The following is a 20222-nucleotide window of genomic DNA, read 5'->3' as shown; positions in this document are numbered from 1 at the left end:
AACGAAAAAATATCCAGCGGCTATGTTGGCCGAATGGAAATAAATGCTCCTGCTCTGAAAGTATTCGATGCGGGACCAGCCTGTGGTATCAGAGGAAGAGGAAGGAAGACCTTCTCCTTCGATTCATTTCTATTTTCTCCGCTGGGTTGAAGACTCAGGCTTGCTTTTCTGATCACCCGCAAAATGTCAGTAATTTAAAAAGAAGTTGTTTTTATTTTGTAACAATGAGCTTCAACGAGTTATTGATAGAGAAAGTGCGAAAATATAAGTGTGTCTACGATTTATCTCTGAAGGATTACTGAAACATGCAGAAGAAGGACCAAGGAGATTGGGAAAGCGGTAAATGAAGTGCATAATGTGTTTATTGTGTCCATAATTTTGACGCAACAGTGTTTGAATGTTGTTAATTTTGGCATGCGCTCACAAATATAGCAAACGTCGCAATTGCATCCAACTGACCGAATCTTCCGACGGAATCAGATGACCTGTTCACCACCCGTCAACCCGTTACCCGCTAAAATTCTGTTTAAGGCTTGATAGATTACCAGGATATAGGCCAAACGTGGACCCGGGTAACCCTAGGATGTGTTTGTACAATATGGATATCAAATGATAAGTGCTTTAATACGGAGTAATTTTCATACCTATTGATGACTAGGGTCTCGAAATATATGCCAAAACGTGGACCCGCAGTGTCTTTGCACCGAATTAAACCAAACTTACACACATTGTTATGTAAGTATTGAAAATGGGTTTCGTAAAGTTTGGTTGTAATTTGGAACACCGGCAACGCGTACAGCGTTCTTTTGAACCAGCCATAATGTCGTTTACTTTTTTAACGCTTGGGGCGGAACTGAACTGTCAAATTGACAGTGTGATTTGGACGCCATAAGGAGAAGACGTAAGTGCAAAGTGTAAACATTTTTTGTGAATTTTTTTGGAGTGGATTTTGGAACAGTGAATAATTTCTTACGAAATTTGAGAATTTAATGTGAAATCCGAATGTTCAGATGAAATTATGTTTTGTGGATTTATTTTTTCGGTTCATATGCGATAAGCTACGATACACCATGAGTGAAAAAAATGGTAAAAAAAATGAAAAAACAAAAGAAATTGTTAAAGGATGCAAAAGAAGAACACGAAAAATGCGTAACTTTGATGAAAAAATTAATAGTCTTATCATGCAAATTGTCAACAATTTTCAGAAGAAAAGAGATGATTTAAGAAAATCACAACAAAATAAAATAATCCTTTCCATGTGGACGTGGGCTTTTAAACACATATGCATCGAAAATACAATCCAGAAAATTGAAAAAAAACATGTTTTCAAATCTCAGAATACCATAATTACAATCATGTTTATTACAGTACAAATGCCAAGACAATCACGTAATCATATTGGTCGTTCGACAAATAATAATAGGCGCATGAGAAATGCCCGGAATAACGCGACATCAGAAGAACGTCAAGAACAAAATGAAGTAGTCAACCGATTGATGAATAATGTTATCCAAGCCACTATTTTAATTGGCAAATTCAAGAATGAAGACGTTCTAATACCAAGAATTCTAATGATTCCACCTGAATTGCCATTTGAATTCAAGCGTTTGCAACTGCCCATTCGTTTAGCATTTGCAATAACTATCAATAAATCACAAGGACAAACTTTAGAAATATGCGGGATGAATTTAGAAGAACCAGTATTCACCCATGGTCAACTATACGTTGGCTGTTCACGTGTTGGGAAGCCAACAACATTATAAAACAAATAGGAAAACAAAAAATATTGTTTATGCCAAAGCGCTTGAATAAAGAAATAAATAATATGAAAACCATATCTTTTCTGTTCTAAACTATATCTATTATATCTTAGTGTGCCCAGCGAAGCGGGCCGGGTTTGCTAGTATGGAAATAAAATATGTACTTCTGAAAAAATAAATACACAAATTTGTTTGAACGAGGTAACATAAAGGTATTTTATTCATATAAGAAACTGGTAAGTACAGTGGAACCTCCCTCGGTGCGGTGTCCGAGGAATTGCAAAATTAAATGTCGCAGACTTTCTAGTTGTTGTACAATGTCCGCCCAACAAGAGGATAGCTTATTTTTTAATTTTTTACTTGCTTAATCCAATTAAACCAACGCCAACAGTTACGTAAAATACGTAATTTGACATATATATCTTAAACACTCCAATATGAGTGACACAAAATCCACTGGTACGTATTTATACAGTGACTAAAAGTCCTAAAGCTATCCTTTGTTCTAAATACGAGTTTATTGTTTTTAAAATATTTACAGTGTACTGGTATCCACCGTTCAACATGTGCGTACGAACGCCTTTGTGTATGCTACTTTTGTGTGCATGAATTGTGCACGTACACACTTTAGCTTATGTATGTTTGCGTCTCCCTAAGCCTTCCAATTAAAAATTGGCTCCTCCCACTTTGAAGGATGAAATGTGCAGTTGTTGCTCTCTGTATAATTTCGACTCATTATGATTAGCACTATATTTTAACCGCTTTTCCATAATTTCCACGGATTTGTCCTTTGTGATTGAGCTTTTCTTTAAAACACATAAGTGGACTGTAAATGTGCTACAATCTGCAATGAAACACAAATATGTACATACATATGCATACTTATATTATTAAGGCATAATAAGTATGTTTTTCTAGTTTTATGCTTGTTTATTGCTTTGTTAGCTGAGGTGTGAGGAGTCTAACGCAAATAGGACCTTTTTAGTCTTTCCGGCCAACGTTTCTTTATCAGTTTAGTGAACATAAACGTTACATCCGATACAGGGTGTATTAATAAATTAGGTAGTTGCTTGCATTAATTTTTATATTGACGATTTTATATGCCATGGGCTCGTATGACTAATTTATTCGGTTTTGATGATTTGCAAAATTAAACGTCGCAGACTTTCTGGTTGTTGTACAATACATAGAATTGCTAAACATACATAAATACACAATTTCTATTATAGGTGCCAATGGGAGGTATTAAAATAAATTTTAACACGGTAATAATTTTGAATCTGGAAATAAGGTAGATGGATTATCTGGGAAGCACCCCTAACCGCCTACATGAAATTTATTACTATATCGGGTGTTTTTTTTTGCTCCTTGAGAACTATCGATATCGATAACTATGGTTTGACAGCTGCGAATGGCAAAATGTGTTGACATTTCTGTTCAGTAAGGTTTGGCAAGGCAACATAAGTCGTTCAACGCTGGAACAAGCCTTCCAAATCTGTAGAAATTTACTTTGATAAAAATAAATCTGTGCGCGAACTTCATAGAGCATTGGCGGCATTACTGGTCCTTATTTTTTTGGAAATGAGGAAGAAGCTGCCGCTACGGTGAATGGCGAACGCTATCGGACCTTGCTGACTGAATTTTTATTTCCAAAAATTAATCAGCTTAACACCGACGACATTTGGTTCCAACAAGATGGCGCAGTTTGTCATACAGCGCGCTTAACAATCCGTTTATTGAAGTGATCGAATGTACCACGTAACTCGTAGCCGCGGCGTACATATGTCGGATATCACAATAAAAAAATAAATATCGTGATTTTACCTACCAGATTACAATAACAATAAATATTTATGTTTTGTATTATCATTTTACGTACTCAAGCTCTTAAAAAAACTCCCATGAGATAGAAATGATAGATAGATATAATGAAGTGTATAAAAGTAATATTTACCTTCGGAAGTTAACGTACCACGACAAACTTGAAAGGAATCAAAAGAACTCAAGTTAAATATATCTTTCTCACCGAATTGTTAAATTAAATTTACAATAATATTTAGGTTTGTTGGGTTATTGCCACGGAAACAGCTGCGCACTGAAAAGTGTAACCGAACACAGAGTGGTGCTAAAAAATAAATGCAAGAACAGGGTAGTGAAAAATAAATAAGTAAGCCAAAACAACTTTCAAGCACGATGAAATTAATACTTTGATGACTTTTATGTGTATTTTTATAAAAAAATTGAATGATTATGGAATATATTAATTTAATTAAAACTAATACACATATTATACATTCGGTAACTGTACATCCTATACGGGCATTAAATTATATACCAACATTTCCCCACACAATTTCCTCTGACAAAGCCACTCTGTATCTCTTTCCAACTCGTTTCGTCTTTCATGCAACCAATGTTTAATTTCAGTAGCTGAAAGAAATTTAATTGTGTTGGTTGTGTTTATGTACTGCACTCGCTCGCCTAAAAATTAAAATGCATGATTTGAAAGTCAATTGATTTAGCGGATAAATTTAAATAATTGTGTGATAAGTTTTATGAAAGTGTAAAAAAATTAAACAGGCTAAATTTCCGATTATTCAGAAGAAGTGGCATTAAAAGAGTGAAAGGGTTTATAAACCATAAATAATACAAAAATGTCTGAGCAACGAACAAGAAGGTTGCGATCTAGAATAAATTTAGCAAAATTAGATAATGGACTGTTGTTGCGACAAATACCCATTGATGAAAGCTCATTGATTAGCAACAGTAACATCGGCGACGTTGGAGCTGACGTAGAGAAAAATGAAGAATATAAATTCGTTAACGTTGTTAAGCCGGAGACAGATGACGATGTCTCAAGGTAAGCAAACAAATTACAGAAACGTCGTACGAAGCAGCGACTGCGATTGGGGTTACAAAAGAAAAAAAAAAAAAGAAAAAAAATGTTTTTTGCCGAAAAGTTGGTAATATGATAGGGAATAAAAATGTCTGGAGTTTTGAAAGTGTCAACAGCAGATAGACTCTTTATTTTTAATTTAAAAGGTTGTTTAAAGGTTGTTTTTAGTTTTTATTTTAATATTATTAACATTGTCGTCGTTTTCACACGAAATTGTTTTTATTAAAGTTTTATATGGCATTTTTTTAATTTTATTTATTTAAATTTAAGTTAAAAATCTTACCTTAAAAAGCCACGACTTTTTTCTTTCGTTTGATACCCGTATCATTCATTATTCTGCTTGAAGTTTAAGCGCTGTTTGCGATTTTTTAGGCGAAAAAGCTGAGGAACGGTAAAAATCGATTCTCTCGAAAATTTCAGGTGCTACAGAGCTCTGATAGGTACCGATCAACTCAGTAGGTTCGCCCTAACCGACAAAATTTACTAGAACGTTGATACATTTTTCGCCTACGAAAATGTAATTATCATTTTTCTCATCTTTTATCAACTCCAACTTTAACAAAACAGTTTATGCACAAAACAATTTACCATAATTCTAAACTAAATATGAAATATAACTAACTTTTGCAATCTGTAAAAAGAAAAAGAAATTCATTACGTGCTACGTCTGCCGCAGACATCTGAGCGATGCCTAATTTCTTCGTTATTTGATAAAACCGGAATATAACTTACATATTCATGTACCTATGTGTGTATGTGGGTATTCGCAAGGGGGGAAACCAAAGTCAAATAAAATTTTGTAAAATATATGTACATACGTGTGCACAATAAGGTAAACCAATACCTAAATTTCTCTTCCATTTAATGGTACTTTTTTGGTCAGCTGAGTAATTTAAACGATTACAACAGCGTACTTGATATTTAATAAATAAGAAAAGTGTTATTGGCCAGTAGTCCCAAGCCCGTAGTACGAAGCCGCCGAACACATGCCTATGTGCATGTGTGTGTGTCGTACTTATTTAATTTTCTGCCAGCTTTGCACACGTCTTTTTTTTATCAGTTTTGCGCGTTTTGAGGAAAGATATGATATGGCTTTGCTTGTGTGAAGAATGCGCACTTATAGCGGTGGTTTGCCTGCGGTTTCTTCATAGTAGGATACATTTTTACACTTATGATCAATATTATAGGTGCAGATTTATTTTTCTTCTTTATTTGCAATAAATTATCTGAGTTATAGGAAGTTTAAGAAGTCAGCTTATTATAAAATTTCAAGCAACGCTCCAATGGAATCTATTATCCGAAAGCGTAGCCTAGATTGAAGTATGAAATGAAATATCAATATAAAATAAGAAAGCGTATCTGGTTACTCTGATAAAAAGTCTGTCCCAAAAGTAACTGTTTTGTGCTCGTAATATCCCAATTTAATGAAATACTCATCATGCCCGTCCTATTATATAGCGCAGAAGCTTGGACGATGACAACATCCGATGGGGCGCTCCTTGGAGTGCTTGAGAGAAAGATTCTGCGCTAGATTTTTGGACCTTTGCACGTGACGGCGATTATCGCAGGCGTTGGAATGATGTGTGCAGCGTATCAAGATCCAGCGGCTACGTTGGCTGTGTACATGTCATCCGAATGGATACAAGCGCCTCTTCTCTGAACGCATTCGATGCGGTAGCAGTTGTTGGTAGCAGAGGAAGAGGAATGTCTCCTCTGCATTGGAGAGATCAGGCTTGGCTTCACTTGGTGTGTCCAACTGGCGCCGGTTAGCACGAGAAATAAACGACTGGTGCGCTTTGGGCAAAATCGCGTAGGCCAAGAAGAAGAAGATATATTATTCACGGCATTGTCCACCAAGGTTTTTCATTTAGCATAACTGAAAGAGGTAACACATTTTTTGTCTAACTAAAATTTTTCTTATATCCCAAAACAACATGAATTCGATCCGTCTCTTCTTTCTTTCTAAACCACTGTATTGAAACATTTCAAATTAAAAAAAATAAGTGCCGAAAATAAAGGGTTTTCCAATAAGAAGTGTTATTTTGATATTAAAAGAAAAATGATATTTTTTAATATAAATGATCGGATGTTTATTTCATTATGAAGAGGAAGGTATGCCTTTAACAGTGGAAAATAATATCAGGCAAATGACCACCACGACCACGCTTACAGGACAATATCCTTTTTATGAAATTTTCCATAGCCGAATTGCAAAGTGGCTGCCATATGTCCTCGATAGCCTCACGAATTCCATCTTTGACGTCTTGAATCGACCCTGGGCTATTGGCGTAGACCTTCTCTTTCACGTGGCCCCAAAGAAAAAAGTCAAAAGGTGTTAAATCACAATATCTCGTTAGCCAATTGTGATCACCTCTTCGACAAATAACAGGGTCCGGAAACTTTTCCCGTAAAAGATCAATGGTTTCGTTGCTTGTGTGGCACGTAGCGTTGTCTTGTTGAAAATAAACGTTGTCCAGATCAATACCATCCAATTCCGGCCATAAAAAATCGTTAATCATCTCTCGTTATTAGAAAATCCTTTATAACGAAGAATGTAAAAGAGGTGAGGTTCAGCAAAAAAGAAAAAAAAAAAAAATCGAAATTGCTCTCGAGTCTAAATACTTCCTTAGCAAAAGTTGAATGATTTTTGGTTTTAATTTACTGGCATAAGGATGGTATGTTAGGAAGGTAGGAACTGAGATCTAGTAGGTAAGAACTAGAGCAGTGTGCTTCAGGCCAATGAATTTTGGAATAAAAAAATTGTCGCTCGAGACAAAAACATCGATATATCACACTTTAAAGTCCGACTGTGAATGCCGAAGATATGACGAAAAATTTAAGAGGGCTCAACAACAAAAAAAAAAAAGGATTTTGAAATTGACTTGCACAAATACTGCAGATTCAGAGGTATGCGTGGAACTTTTTCTCGGGACGTTCTGCCATGCCATCCCATCTTTATTGAGGGTACTAGACCAGAATGAAGTATTAAGAGGAGTGGAGAGCACAAAAGAAGCTAAGGTCGATGTGCAAACTTCCATTTTATTCTATTATTCTCTATGGTTATGCCCTAAGTAATTTTAGAAAGCTGTTATGTCTTAGTTAAGGACTTCTCGTGCCCGTTTATCCAACCGCCATGTACTATATCCTTAACTCTCCTCTTATTTCAAATCTTTATAGGAAACATTTAAAGCGACATTATTGAACAGATGATTGAAACTACCCCGACATATTTCGTCAAATGCGCCAATCAGCCCATATATTCAAAATTATTTGCATTTGGTTTAGAAAAGCGTTGGTTTCAATAGGGCTCTGCGTCACATGCTGCCCGTGAAACCATTGATTTGTTGAAGAAAGTGTTCATTTAGTGACAGGGTTGTCTCCAGAAATGAACCTGTAATACTTTCCTAATCCTACATCTTTGGACCATTGTTTGTGCTGCTATTTGAAAAAAAACCTCAAAAGCTCACATCTGTAGCTACCATAGAAATCATTTTAATTCAATTTATTCATATTTCTTTACTCAAATCTTCACTATTCTTACACATTGACTTACATATCTTCGACGCCTATTTGTAAAGCTGTTCATTTGTTTGATTGTTTGATGAATTGTTAGCTGAAGTAAAATGTTTTCAACGTTTTTTTCACTTTTCGACGATGAAATTAATATAATGTTCATTATTCTTATGCCAATGATTCAAAACAATTTTCTGACTAATCTTCAAGTCGACGTAGGCAATGGACGACGATTTTCATGTTTTGACCAACATTTTCGACTATAGATTTACCAGAATGGAATCGTTGGAATAATTTTGTTGCTGTTGTATCCGATGCTCATACACAGCATGATATTTTTTAGCCACCCGCTCTAATTTTTCATCTTGGTCGTAGTGTTACTGAAAAATGTATCGAATTTCCCTTTTTTACCTTTATATTTGAACGCTGTAACACAAAACTTGCACAGAACTTTTTTTTAAATGAATATCGCCATTTTTGGAAAACATCAAGACGCACACCACAAGTAGGAGAAAGAGCTCAGCTCTAACAGGGTGTAGTACCAATTATATTTTAATAATCCTCAATTTTGTTTTTGAATAACTCTTCTACCAAATATAAATAAATGATTTTAACTGATGTAAATTATTATTTTGATCATTACGGGCTTCATCGCTTGTCTGTTTGTATGCTGCATCTGTCTAGTTCATCATCTAGATTGTCAAATGTGATTGACGTATGAGGAAATATGCAAAAATTAAGAATTTTCTGATAGGGTGATTAATTTTGCGCCACCATAATGTGGAATGAATTTTTTTTATAATCCAGTAGTTATTTTCATTGCATTTTTTCTATAATCCAGTAGTTATTTTCATGGCATTTATTATTTAAATATGATATCCGGCATACGTATACCCATTCGATCCGTCCACTTTTTGGCGACTTTTTCCAATAAATCTAAATAATAATTAAGTATAAATGAGCCCAATCAGCCAAAATGCTACGCAAACGATAATCATTTGGCTTCTATTCTGGTACAAGCTGTATTTTATTGGCACATAAGCCAGGAACCTTACGTAAAATTTTCCATGTAATCGAAGCTCAAAGGCCAACCAGTCGATAATCACGACGAATCGACATTTCGGCGTCTTCTTCAACATTTCACTTTATGAACTTCGCGAACAGATTTATTAATTTTTTTTCAAAGCAAATTTCCACGTTGCGTTGCTCTGACGTTAAACAATTGATTATGACCTACCAAACCTTACTGATCACAAATGCCAATATCGTTTGCTATTTTCAGCTGTCAAACCATAGTTATCGATATCAATAGTTCTCATGCAGCAAACAAAAAAACCCGATATATATTATATATAACATTGCCCTATAGTATGACCTACCACCACTTGATGCTTTCATCCAAGGAGAGGCCTTGAAGGCCAGCTGCACGCTGAAACACAATAGGAACTGATTCGGCCCCTGCCCGGCATTGGAAAAGGCATGAACTTCGATAATGATTCTCGCCATGCCCCTTGACTATATGCCATCAAGAGTCGTACTTAAAAAGAGATGCAGTGTGATGCTGCCAGAGGCTCAATTGTGGTCAAACTCTGAAAATGAGCCCGGAAAACACTGCATTTTTACGGATGACTTCAGGACCGAGCACGGCTCTGAGGTCTACGTGGAATCCAGCAGAACAAAACTGCAATTTGCTCTTGGAATGCATGCATCTGTGTTTCAAGCGGAGGTGTACGCTGATCAAGAAGCGATAAACTTTTGTTGTGGAGAACAGATGAAGAGGCAGATCTATATGTGTGATATACCGCAAAGCGGTAGTCGAGTCCTGTAAATCCAGGCTGAACTATGTCGGTAGGCATAGTAGCCTGATGCTAACATGGGCCCCGGGACTCGTGGGTATCGTGGGTAACGAGCTTGGCAGGCTGAGAGAGCCTGCAGAGGGACTAAACTGATGTTACCTGCAATGGCCGACCAACTGTTCCAAATCCTTATCTCATTAAGCAGAAGGGACTGCAGACAGCCGGTTGGACTGATGACGGGCCACTTTCTGTGGGCGAAGCATATGGAAAAGGTAGGCATCTCAGACAGTGTACTCTGCCCAGCCCCAGCTTGTGAAGAGAGGATGAGACGGCGGATCACTTCATGTGCGTCTGCCCCGCTCGAATCAAGCTTGAGGTCATTGGACCTGATATGTTAAGAAGTGACCACCTTGGCTCCTTGGCATCACAAGATCTACTCAGTTATCTTCGGAGGACGAGTAGATTTAAAAAAAATTAAAAGGAAATCTGAGTGCAGTGCAATGGACTTAATTGTGTTTAAATACCTTACTTGCTAGTTGTCCCGACAAAAAGAAAGACCATTTATACTTTTGTTCCCCCGACAGTCGGTTCTACTTTACAGGCACAACAAGAATTTGAAACTGTTGCTTTTACAACAACAACTACGGATACTTCATCAGGTGTTGTTTGCTCAAGAAATTCATCAAAAACATTCAAAAACCACTCGGAGGTTTGCCATTGCCTGCCGAGGGGCGACTTCTATTTGCTTCAGCTAGCCAAGTATATTTTTTCCTATAGAAAAATAGCTCCGTATTTTTTACTTCATTTTATAAACAATTTTATTAATTTATTCTAAAATTACCTTTTAAATATTTGAAAGTGAATGTGAAAACGTGAATTCTTTTTGGTTTATCTTCAAAGTAGTTTGCGAAGAATTCAGATCGACGAAACAATCGTCTAACAATATTTATACCAAAAGCTATGACCCCGTTTTGGAAATACATTTTTATTGCCGTATTTTTTGCGGTAATTCCATTTTGTCTTTTTACACATTTCCTCATTGTTTGGTTAGATATAAAAAGTGCAGGTAAATTTTAAAATATCCGTTTTCCTCACTTACTACGCATTATTTCGGACAAGCAATTAAAGCACTCAATAACAGATAAATATTATACTTTATATTTTGCTATGCTCTTATTATTTCCGCCGCATGTGTACTCACACACATTTATGTATATACATGAATATGTTTGATTTTCAGCGCATTGCGCGCCGTTTCTGTACTGCGTGTCAGCGTTTTTCAAGCTTTTTGCATTTCGTTTTCATTTAACATTCTCGCAAACGTCCACGTGTGACAAAATTTTCTCCGGAACAATTGGCAATATCACAAAATTTATTCTTATTTGTTTTTTTCGTTTTATGTTGATGGCTAATATTAATGACCCGCTAATATGTGCTATAGTACGCATTCATAGGTTTTCTAAGATTTTTAAAAATAAAACTAAAAACATTATAAACAATGAAAGAGTGTCACTGCTGCCACTGTTGTCGGCAGACTTCAATTTTCTTGACCAAAGTCATCATAAGCGATTAAAAAACGTATTATTTATGCGATCGTTTCCACTTAAAATCGCACGTTTTTTTTGTATTTATATCCCGAACATTTTCACGTGAAAACACTTCATACACAGTTTCCGTAGAAAGTGAGTATTTTTGTATGTAGCAAGTTCAGATTTTATGTTATTGGTACAAATAGTACGAGTATATTAATAAAATTTGTCTTTAAAAAAATTTAATCATACCCCTGAATTTTTAACGACTAATTCTGCTCTTTCTCTGCTGTTGTCAGTCAACATTATTTCCATAACAATTCCGTTTTATTAACCTCATTCGGTAGGTTTATTTTCCCAGATTTTTAACTACCATTTCTTTTTGATTTGCTTTTATTTCACTGCTGCTATAGCCGCTATCCACTTTGGTATGCTTTTCGATTAGCATTTATTTTGTTGGCCCTTTGCGTCTTTCACACTTTGCCTTAAGTCAAGTTCTGCCGCGTCTTTGCAGTACATACAAACACACATTCACACATACACACATACACGTGCTGGTATGTACTCGTATGTGTACATTTGCATAATCTTTCAATGGATTTCATTGATTTTTGTGTTTTTCACTGGGTTTTGTGTTTTTCTGCTGGCGAGCGCAAGCTAACATTTTTGTTTTTGTCCTCAAATTTAGTGGCTGTTAATTTGCTATTGTACCTATGGTGATCGATAGGTTGAAAGCGATGACATATGTATGTATGTACATAAGAGTACATAATATATAAGTATGTAATAACACTTGGAAGTCTTATTACAACAAAAAACCAACTATACACACGCACATATAGGTCCGTATGCGCGTTTTATACAAAACCAAAATATTTAAGTGCATACTTGTATTTCTGCCTTAGAAAATGCATTCCATGTACATACTAGGTTGCTCAAATAAGTTTTGGGTTCGATAAGAGAGGGTGTTGCTACTAGCCTAAACTTTTTTGTTATGTTGGTATGTGAGGTTTCATCTCAATCTGTCGATTCATTCTTCGTTTACAAGTCATTTAGTACTGAATTTGGAAAGTTTAAAAGCAAAAGAAATTTATGAACGAATGTTGAAAGTTTATAAGGACCTTTCGCCATCAGTTAGTACCTATAGTAAAAAGACGTCCAAAGCATCAACAACACCAGAAATCGTAGAGAAAATATAGGATTTTGTATTTGAAAATCGCCGAGTGACTGAAAGAGATTTAGTAGAAGCCCCGGGCATCTCATTGGGCAGTGTAAGCAATATTTTGACTGAAGTAATGGGTTTCAGAAAGTTGTGTATACAATGGGTGCCGCATTCGCTAAAAATGGAACAAAAACACATTCCAATGCGACTTTCTCAGCAACATTTAGAGCGTTTCCGAAATGATAAAGTGGATTTTGCGCGTCTATTTATCACTATGGATGAGACCTCAGTCTATCACCATCATCCTTATTCAAAACAAGAGGCGAAAGAGTGATGTGAACCTGGTTCTTCGGCACCGAAACGCGTTCATCTCCAGAAATCGGTCAAGCAGGTGTTAGCTTTTTGGGATGCGAAAGGGATTTTGCCTGTGGACTACTTGCAAACTGGTAAAGCAATAAATTCTGCATATTATAGTAACCTTTGAGGACAGCTGAAGGAAGAAATCGTGATGGAATTAATGAATTGGAATCTCGTTGGAACAAGTGCCTTGATGTCCAGGGAGACTATACTGAATAATAAAGTCTATTTCAAACCATAAAATTGTGTTTTTCTTAATGAACCGCAAAACTTATTGAATAACCTAATAAAGAGTATATGACCAATTGATTCTTAGACTTTTCACTTATGTTCATATTACAGGTTGGATGAAAAAACAAGTATGTGAATTTTTAAATGAAATTCGTTTTTTATTCAATATAATCACTTTCGGTGACTGCAGTTGTTGTTTTAGCAGCTTACTAAATCCTGTCGTCTTTGTTTAACTCATCTAACGGTAGATCCAGAAAACGTGCTGTTTCGACAAGTTGGGTCCAGAGGGAGAGGGATGTTAGGTGAGTGGGTTTGATGGGGCACTTGAATAGATGGTTCGTGTCGTGCGGTGTGCCTTCACACGCTGGGCATATATTGGGTATGTCGGGGTCGATTCTGGATTAGTAGGAATTTAACCTGCTACAATATCCAGAACACAATTAGGACAAAGTTACGCGGAGCTCGCAAGGCGACTGCGGTAGACGAATAGGTTGATACTTGACTACCATTCGTCAGCGCCTAGGCACGAAACCCCAAATGATTGAAGAAAATGGGAGATGTTTACACTCCGCCCTTAAAATTTTTGTGTCCTCTACTCATCACAGTACCTCATCCAATCCCAGATGGAGTTGGGTTGGGCTGAAAATCTAGATAGTTTCTGCAGGAGTCACGTGTTTGCATGCCCACCCTCTGCCATCATGTCTGCCTTTTAGGCTCCCTGCTTGCGTAAAATGTTAGATTTTCTCAAATTCCAACGGATTTTTCGAGATGTTAAGGCGTTTCGAAATCCTATATCCCTTAAAGGGTTAGACCAGGAAAAATACGGACTATTTTGGGACTATTTTTCAGTGAGGCAATGAAATGAATCAGAAAATTGCAAACTTTCTTTTGAAGTTCATTTCCAAAACTGTAAAATTAATTATTTTCATAGTAATGTAACACAAAATGTGGATTCCTTCTTCTTGCAGGGTGCCCTGCTGGACCAACTACAAAAAAGGTTTACTTTTCAGGAATCCGATTCCAAAAAAATATCGTTTTAAAACTATAGACAAAAAATGTCGTCTTTTTTTTCTCATTCTAATCAGGTTTAAAGGTATTGAAATTTGAAATTTATTGGGCAATCTTTACTATTTTTGTGTAGAACCATTCAATACATTTATTTTTTAAGGACAATTCCTTTTAAATGATGGCCGCAACCATTTTGAATGACTCGCTGGAGGACTTCGGTTGGTATCTCGTGAATAACTTTAGTAATGTTGACTTCCAATGTCTCAATCGAAGCTGGTTTATCCACAAAGCATTTAGACTTTACATAAATAAATAAAAAAATAAATAATTGGCGCGTACACTTCTGTTAGGTGTTTGGCCGAGCTCCTCCTCCTATTTGTAGTGTGCGTCTTGATGTTGTTCCACAAATGGAGGGACCTACAGTTTCAAGCTGACTCCGGACGGCAGATATTTTTATAAGGAGCGTTTTCATGGCAGAAATACACTCGGAGGTTTGCCATTGCCTGCCGAAGGACGACCGCTATTAGAAAAATGTTTTTAATATATTAATTTTGCTTTCACCGAGATTCGAACCAACGATCTCTCTGTGAATTCCGAATGGTAATCACGCACCAACCCATTCGGCTACGGCGGCCGCCTTTAGACTTTACATACCTCCTCAAATAAAAGTCCAAAAGTGTGATTTCACACGATCTTGGTGGACAATCCACTGGTGCGAGGCACGAGACAAATTACTCACCGAAACGACGATGCAGTAAATCTATTGTTTCACGGGCTGTATGTCAAGTAGCGCCCAAATGTTATAGAGATCACAAGTTTCAATTTCCGTTATCAGAAAGTCGTTTATTAATGCGTTCATCATTCACTGTTACATTAGCGCCAGCCTCGTCTTTGAAGAAATATGGGTTGATGATTCCTCCAACTCATAGGTTGGTTGTTTTCAATGGATGTAAAGGCTGTTCTTTAATGGCTTTTGGATTGCTCTTCAGCCCAAATACAACAATTTTGCTTATTTACGAAGCCATTAAGCCAAAAATGGGCCTCATCGCTGTAAACCATAAGTTGGCCTGAGCGTGCGATGAACACTTTTCACAGAGCGTCGATTTTCGTAATGCTATTGTAAGATTTGTAAATGTTGTCGAGGCGTAAATCTTTCAATGGTGATGTCAACGAATATTCAAAAAAATGATGTATTAGTTTGACAGTAGACACGCGTGATCTGCCAAAAAAAAGCCTCTTGGAAAAAGTACCTCCAATCTGATCACCCTTTACTATTCAACCCAAATAATTGAGCACAGTGGACAAATTTGATCGCGAATGTGAAAAATTCTAGCCCATTTGCATGTGAAATAATTAATTGAAAGCGCCAACGGCAGTTAGAAGCTCTTTGCACTAAGAGCAATACTCTTTCCATTTAGATAAGAGTAGATGATAATCAACAACAGCATCAAGACGTACACCACAAATACGAGGAGGGGCTCGGCCAAATACCTAACAGAAGTGTATGCGCCAATTATTTATTTTGTTTTTTTAGATGTTATCATGGAGCTATGTATAACTGCCGCCAAGCTTTTTGCAAAAAGTTAAACACTTAGGAAATTTTAGTAAGTAAGTTTAGTTATAATTAGTAAAATATGCAGGCTAATTACAGGCTTCGTAGTTCTATTTCGTGCAATGTTATTGTATTTATTAATTTACAGTCACATTTTGATTGGTATGTGTGCGCACATACATACATGCATATGCATCTAACTCATTTTTACTCACCGCCAATAATAATAAAAGATATTTGCATGCACTACAAGCCATTTTTTTCAAAGGTTTATTACATATCATCCATATATGGACATATGATGGGACTGACAAAAGTTCGTGGAATTGATGATAGTTTACATGTTTTTAAAAAATTCAAAAATGACATTCATTTGGTATCAAAATTATGATATTTCATTATAGATCTGAGAATGAAGCGGGAAGAGGGGAGACGAAAAAACGTTAAATGACTGCTGAAGCTGGGTAGAAATTCTGCTACCAACGCAGCAAGAAATTTGTCTTACGATTAACGGCTTTCGACGTCAATTTAAGACTGTAGAAATTTTGAACCCCAATTCCAAATTAGTTAGCAAACACATCTACTTTTAAGATGTGAGTTGCATCAAAGACTTCAGATTTCAATAGAGGCCTTGCCTCGGAATAGACGCCCAAAATCTTCGTCCGACAAGACAAATGTAGCCCTGATAAAGGCAAAAATTTACGGGAATCTATCAATAACACAAGAATTTCTTTTTTTTTCGAATGATGAGGTTTAATCATCCTCAAAGTTGCCGTCGCAAAAACTAAGAAACTCCACTTTTTCTGGAACCGTCGTCCACCCTGCAATCGCTTTCGCATTGCTTCAAAGTGGCGTTCCTTCTTCCTCATTACAAGGTTTATGTATGCGTGCGTGCTTGCGACTAGGTTCCTCTTTTTCGTCCGGGAATTTTTTCTGCGAAACCTTTGATAATTTCCCAGGTTCACTCGCTGCTTCCCAGGTTTCTTCTCGTCTTTTTCCAGTGGTTATGTGTGTCCGACTGCATTCGACGTTCTTGTTCCCAAAACATTCATTGGAAAAAGGTGCGATTTGAACAGGTATTTCTGGAAATACCCGTGCCCCGAAAGTATTTGTGTTGTATAAATTGCTGCTGTACCAGACGTCTTTTATTAGCCTAGCCGTCCAACTACCGCGCGTTTCGTGTCTCCAGCGGTCTTGCCACAGCCTTAGCGTTTTGTCTTTTATCGTGTGCGCTGTGGGGTTGCTAATTCCTTCTTTCATCCTCTCGTTCTTTAATGTCCACAACTTTTTCATTTCATCTCAAAGGTTAGTAATCTATCGGTATTGAATCGCTTATCATTTGAACAGCTGGCCGTGATACTGTGTGGTAGGCAGACGAAACTCTCAGAGCTGCCGTTCGTTGCACAGATGCTAGAACCTTACACCGCTGATTTCCTTTTAACAGAAGAAATAATAGTGAATTTAGCTCGTATGTAATGGCAGTATCGCAAATGGTGCGAAATAATTTATATTACATGAAGAAATCTGTTCGATGGGCCCCACGAATTTTGAATGAGAGTTAATATCTCCTAAGAAGGTGTGTAAACAGTGAGTTAAGCAACTTTAATATGACCGCAAAGTGACGTCGTTTGGTTTTTTAAGTATGATCCCGAAACTAAGTAGCAGTTAACTGTATGGAGCCTACTAGGAGCAAATACAACTGTTAAAGGTGAAGGTAAAGGAAACTGATGATCTCGGGTTACTTCACCAAAGTAAAAATTGTAGCTGCTATTCCCCTAGATATTTTTCAAGCAGTAACTGCTAAATGTTATACTGAAAACTGCTCACCAAAAGTTTTTGAAAATTAGTTCGAAAATAGAAAAAAAGGTAGCAAAGCACACGTAACTAATGCAGTAGAACTTGAAAAGCTACAAAAATGTGATTTTCGGGGTTAATTTCAAAAAGGGACATACAAAATAAAGAAATGTATTGAAATTAATGTTGCTTTTGTGGAAAATATACTTATAAGAAATAATGAAGATTAAGCGATGTTAAATTAAAAATATTTGCGTAAGCTTTTTCCATGCGATTTAGCGAACTTTTGTTGGTCCCCTCGTATAATCGTTTGAGATGTTTATTGAAACACCGGTTTACACCCTATTTGAAATACCATAAATATTTCCTAAAGTGTTGGCAACGTTTCATGCATACATACATGGTGCAAAAATAATCACCCTATCGGAAGATTTATAAGTTTTGCAAATGGTGTCGTACGTCAATCATATTTGACGCTGGTGAACTAAACAGCTGCAGTAAAATAGACAAGCAAAGGTACGTGTAAAGGTCAAAATAAAAATTTACTTCAGCAAAATCATTTTTTTATTCAGCAAAAAAGTTATTCTAAAATTAAATTTGATGCGAATATACAAATACACTTAAATGTATGCATATCTCCTCAATCATAAGTAAATACTTTAAATATCGCAGTAGAGAATGTGTGCGGCCCTTTTCAGTACAAACAAAAATATATATATATATAAAAAAACAAGTAAGGAAGTGCTAAATTCGGTTCGGACCAAACGTTATATATTACGTGCGCAACTAAATTCTCGCTGTGTTTTCTGAAAAAATGGTTACAAGTGAATCATTGAAAGTATTGCCCATCGCTGGCTACTATCTTTTCCCATTTTTATGGTAGATCTCGTATACCGTCGCGGTAAAACTGTACACCTTTTGAGACTATCCACGGCTCAAGCCACTTTTTGATGCCTTCATATGAATGGAACTGCTGGTCAGCTAGACCATGTGCCATCGATCGGAACAGGTGATAATCGGACGGCGCAATATCTGGAGAATGTGGCGGGTGGGGCGGTGTGCCGAGCGTTGTCATGCCTTTTTTCGCGCAGTGCTCAGCTCAATCGCATCAATTGAAGTCGATACCGATCCCCAGTGATGGTTTCGCTTGGTTTTAACAGTTCATAATAAATAACACCAACTTGATCCCACCCAATACATAGCATAACCTTCGCAGCGTGAATATTCGGCCGAGGCGACGACGTAGAAGCATGTCCGGGCAGTCTCCATGACTTTCTTTTCTTTGAATTTCTTTGGATTGCTGTAATGAATACATTTTTCATCACCCGTCACGATGAGTTGAAGAAAACCCTTCCTTTTTTGCCGCTGGAGCAGTTGTTCACAGGCGAATAAACGACGTTTAACATCCCTTGTTTTTAACTCATAGGGAACCCAAGTTCCCTGTTTCTGAATCATTCCCAAAGCATGCAATCACTTGGAAATGGATTGGCGGGTAACTCCTAACACTGAAGCAAGCTATTCTTCCGTTTGACACGGATCCTCATTGAGCAATGCAAAAATCAACACTTCCCGCAAATGACGATTATTCGGCACAAAATCAGACCTTTTGACAAAACCAAAAGTACAGGTATATGATCCCAAAACAAAATCACTAATGTGTCGAAGCAGTTTGTTTACCATATGTCTAAACTTGGTTTATGACGTTTAGGTTATGTTAGAATCGACTAGCAGACACTGCTGACGGCATCTATTGACAAACAGCGGGAACTTAGTTGCGCACCTAATAAAAAAAAAAATAATTGGCGCATACACTTCTGTTAGATGTTTGGCCGAGCTCCTCCTCCTATTTGTAGTATCTTGGGTTGTTTCACAAATGGAGGGGCCTACAGTTTAAGCCGACTCCGAACGGAAAATATTTTTTATGAGGAGCTTTTTCATGGCAGAAATACACTCGGAGGTTTGCCATTGCTTGCCGAGGGGCGACCACTATTAGAAAATTGTTTTTCTTAATTTTGGTGTTTCAGCGAGATTCGAACCAACCTTCTCTCTGAATTCCGAATGGCGTCAAAGTTCATAGACCTGCGCATATTTTTGTAAAATTCAATTTAAGTTAAATCAAAACAACGCATAGGCAATGGAAGTTAAAGCTTGTAGTTTCAGACGAATTGACGGAAATTTAGCTTTAACATATAAAAAAGGGGCTTGGTTTGTATACGATCTTAATAATATTTATGTCGGATCTAAGTGAGGTGGTGTCAAACTACGTGTATCCGCCAAAACGGTTTTTATTAAGTCGTTATTAAGATACGCGTTTTTACTAAAAATTCCCATTATTTCAATTTTACGCACATTTATCAATTTTTCTTTCGTCGTGTTTATTATTATTATTTTTTTTGGGTTTATCACTTTTACTAAATTTGAGTGAATTTGCTTCACTTTTTGCTTATTTTTATATGGGACTGGGCGTGGTTATTGATCGATTTCGCTCATTTTCAATATCAACCTACCTTGAACCAACCTACCACTCTTTAGAAAAAACTGACAAAAATATTGGTTGGAGTACTGACGGGGCACTGTCTCCCCCACATCGCGCAGCCAAAATGGGATTAGTCCAGAGCGATGCG

The 20222-nt window shown here is 36.8% G+C and overlaps 1 protein-coding gene across 1 annotated transcript in view; it reads left to right on the top strand.

Annotated features, from left to right (window-relative positions):
- Positions 1-4200: 4200 nt before the first annotated feature.
- The window catches only part of LOC128855217 (mitogen-activated protein kinase kinase kinase 4), a 46892-nt gene continuing 30870 nt past the window's right edge, over positions 4201-20222 (top strand). Inside the window, exon 1 of the mRNA XM_054089935.1 lies at positions 4201-4620. Within this exon, the coding sequence (XP_053945910.1) occupies positions 4415-4620 (206 nt within the window). The 5' untranslated portion in view covers positions 4201-4414. The remainder of the gene's footprint in view (positions 4621-20222) is intronic.

This window comes from Anastrepha ludens, chromosome 2 (genome assembly GCF_028408465.1).
Source record: "Anastrepha ludens isolate Willacy chromosome 2, idAnaLude1.1, whole genome shotgun sequence".
Classification (NCBI taxonomy): Eukaryota; Metazoa; Arthropoda; class Insecta; order Diptera; family Tephritidae; genus Anastrepha; species Anastrepha ludens.
Note: the sequence above shows the minus strand (reverse complement) of the source record. Positions and strands in the feature narration are given on the sequence as shown.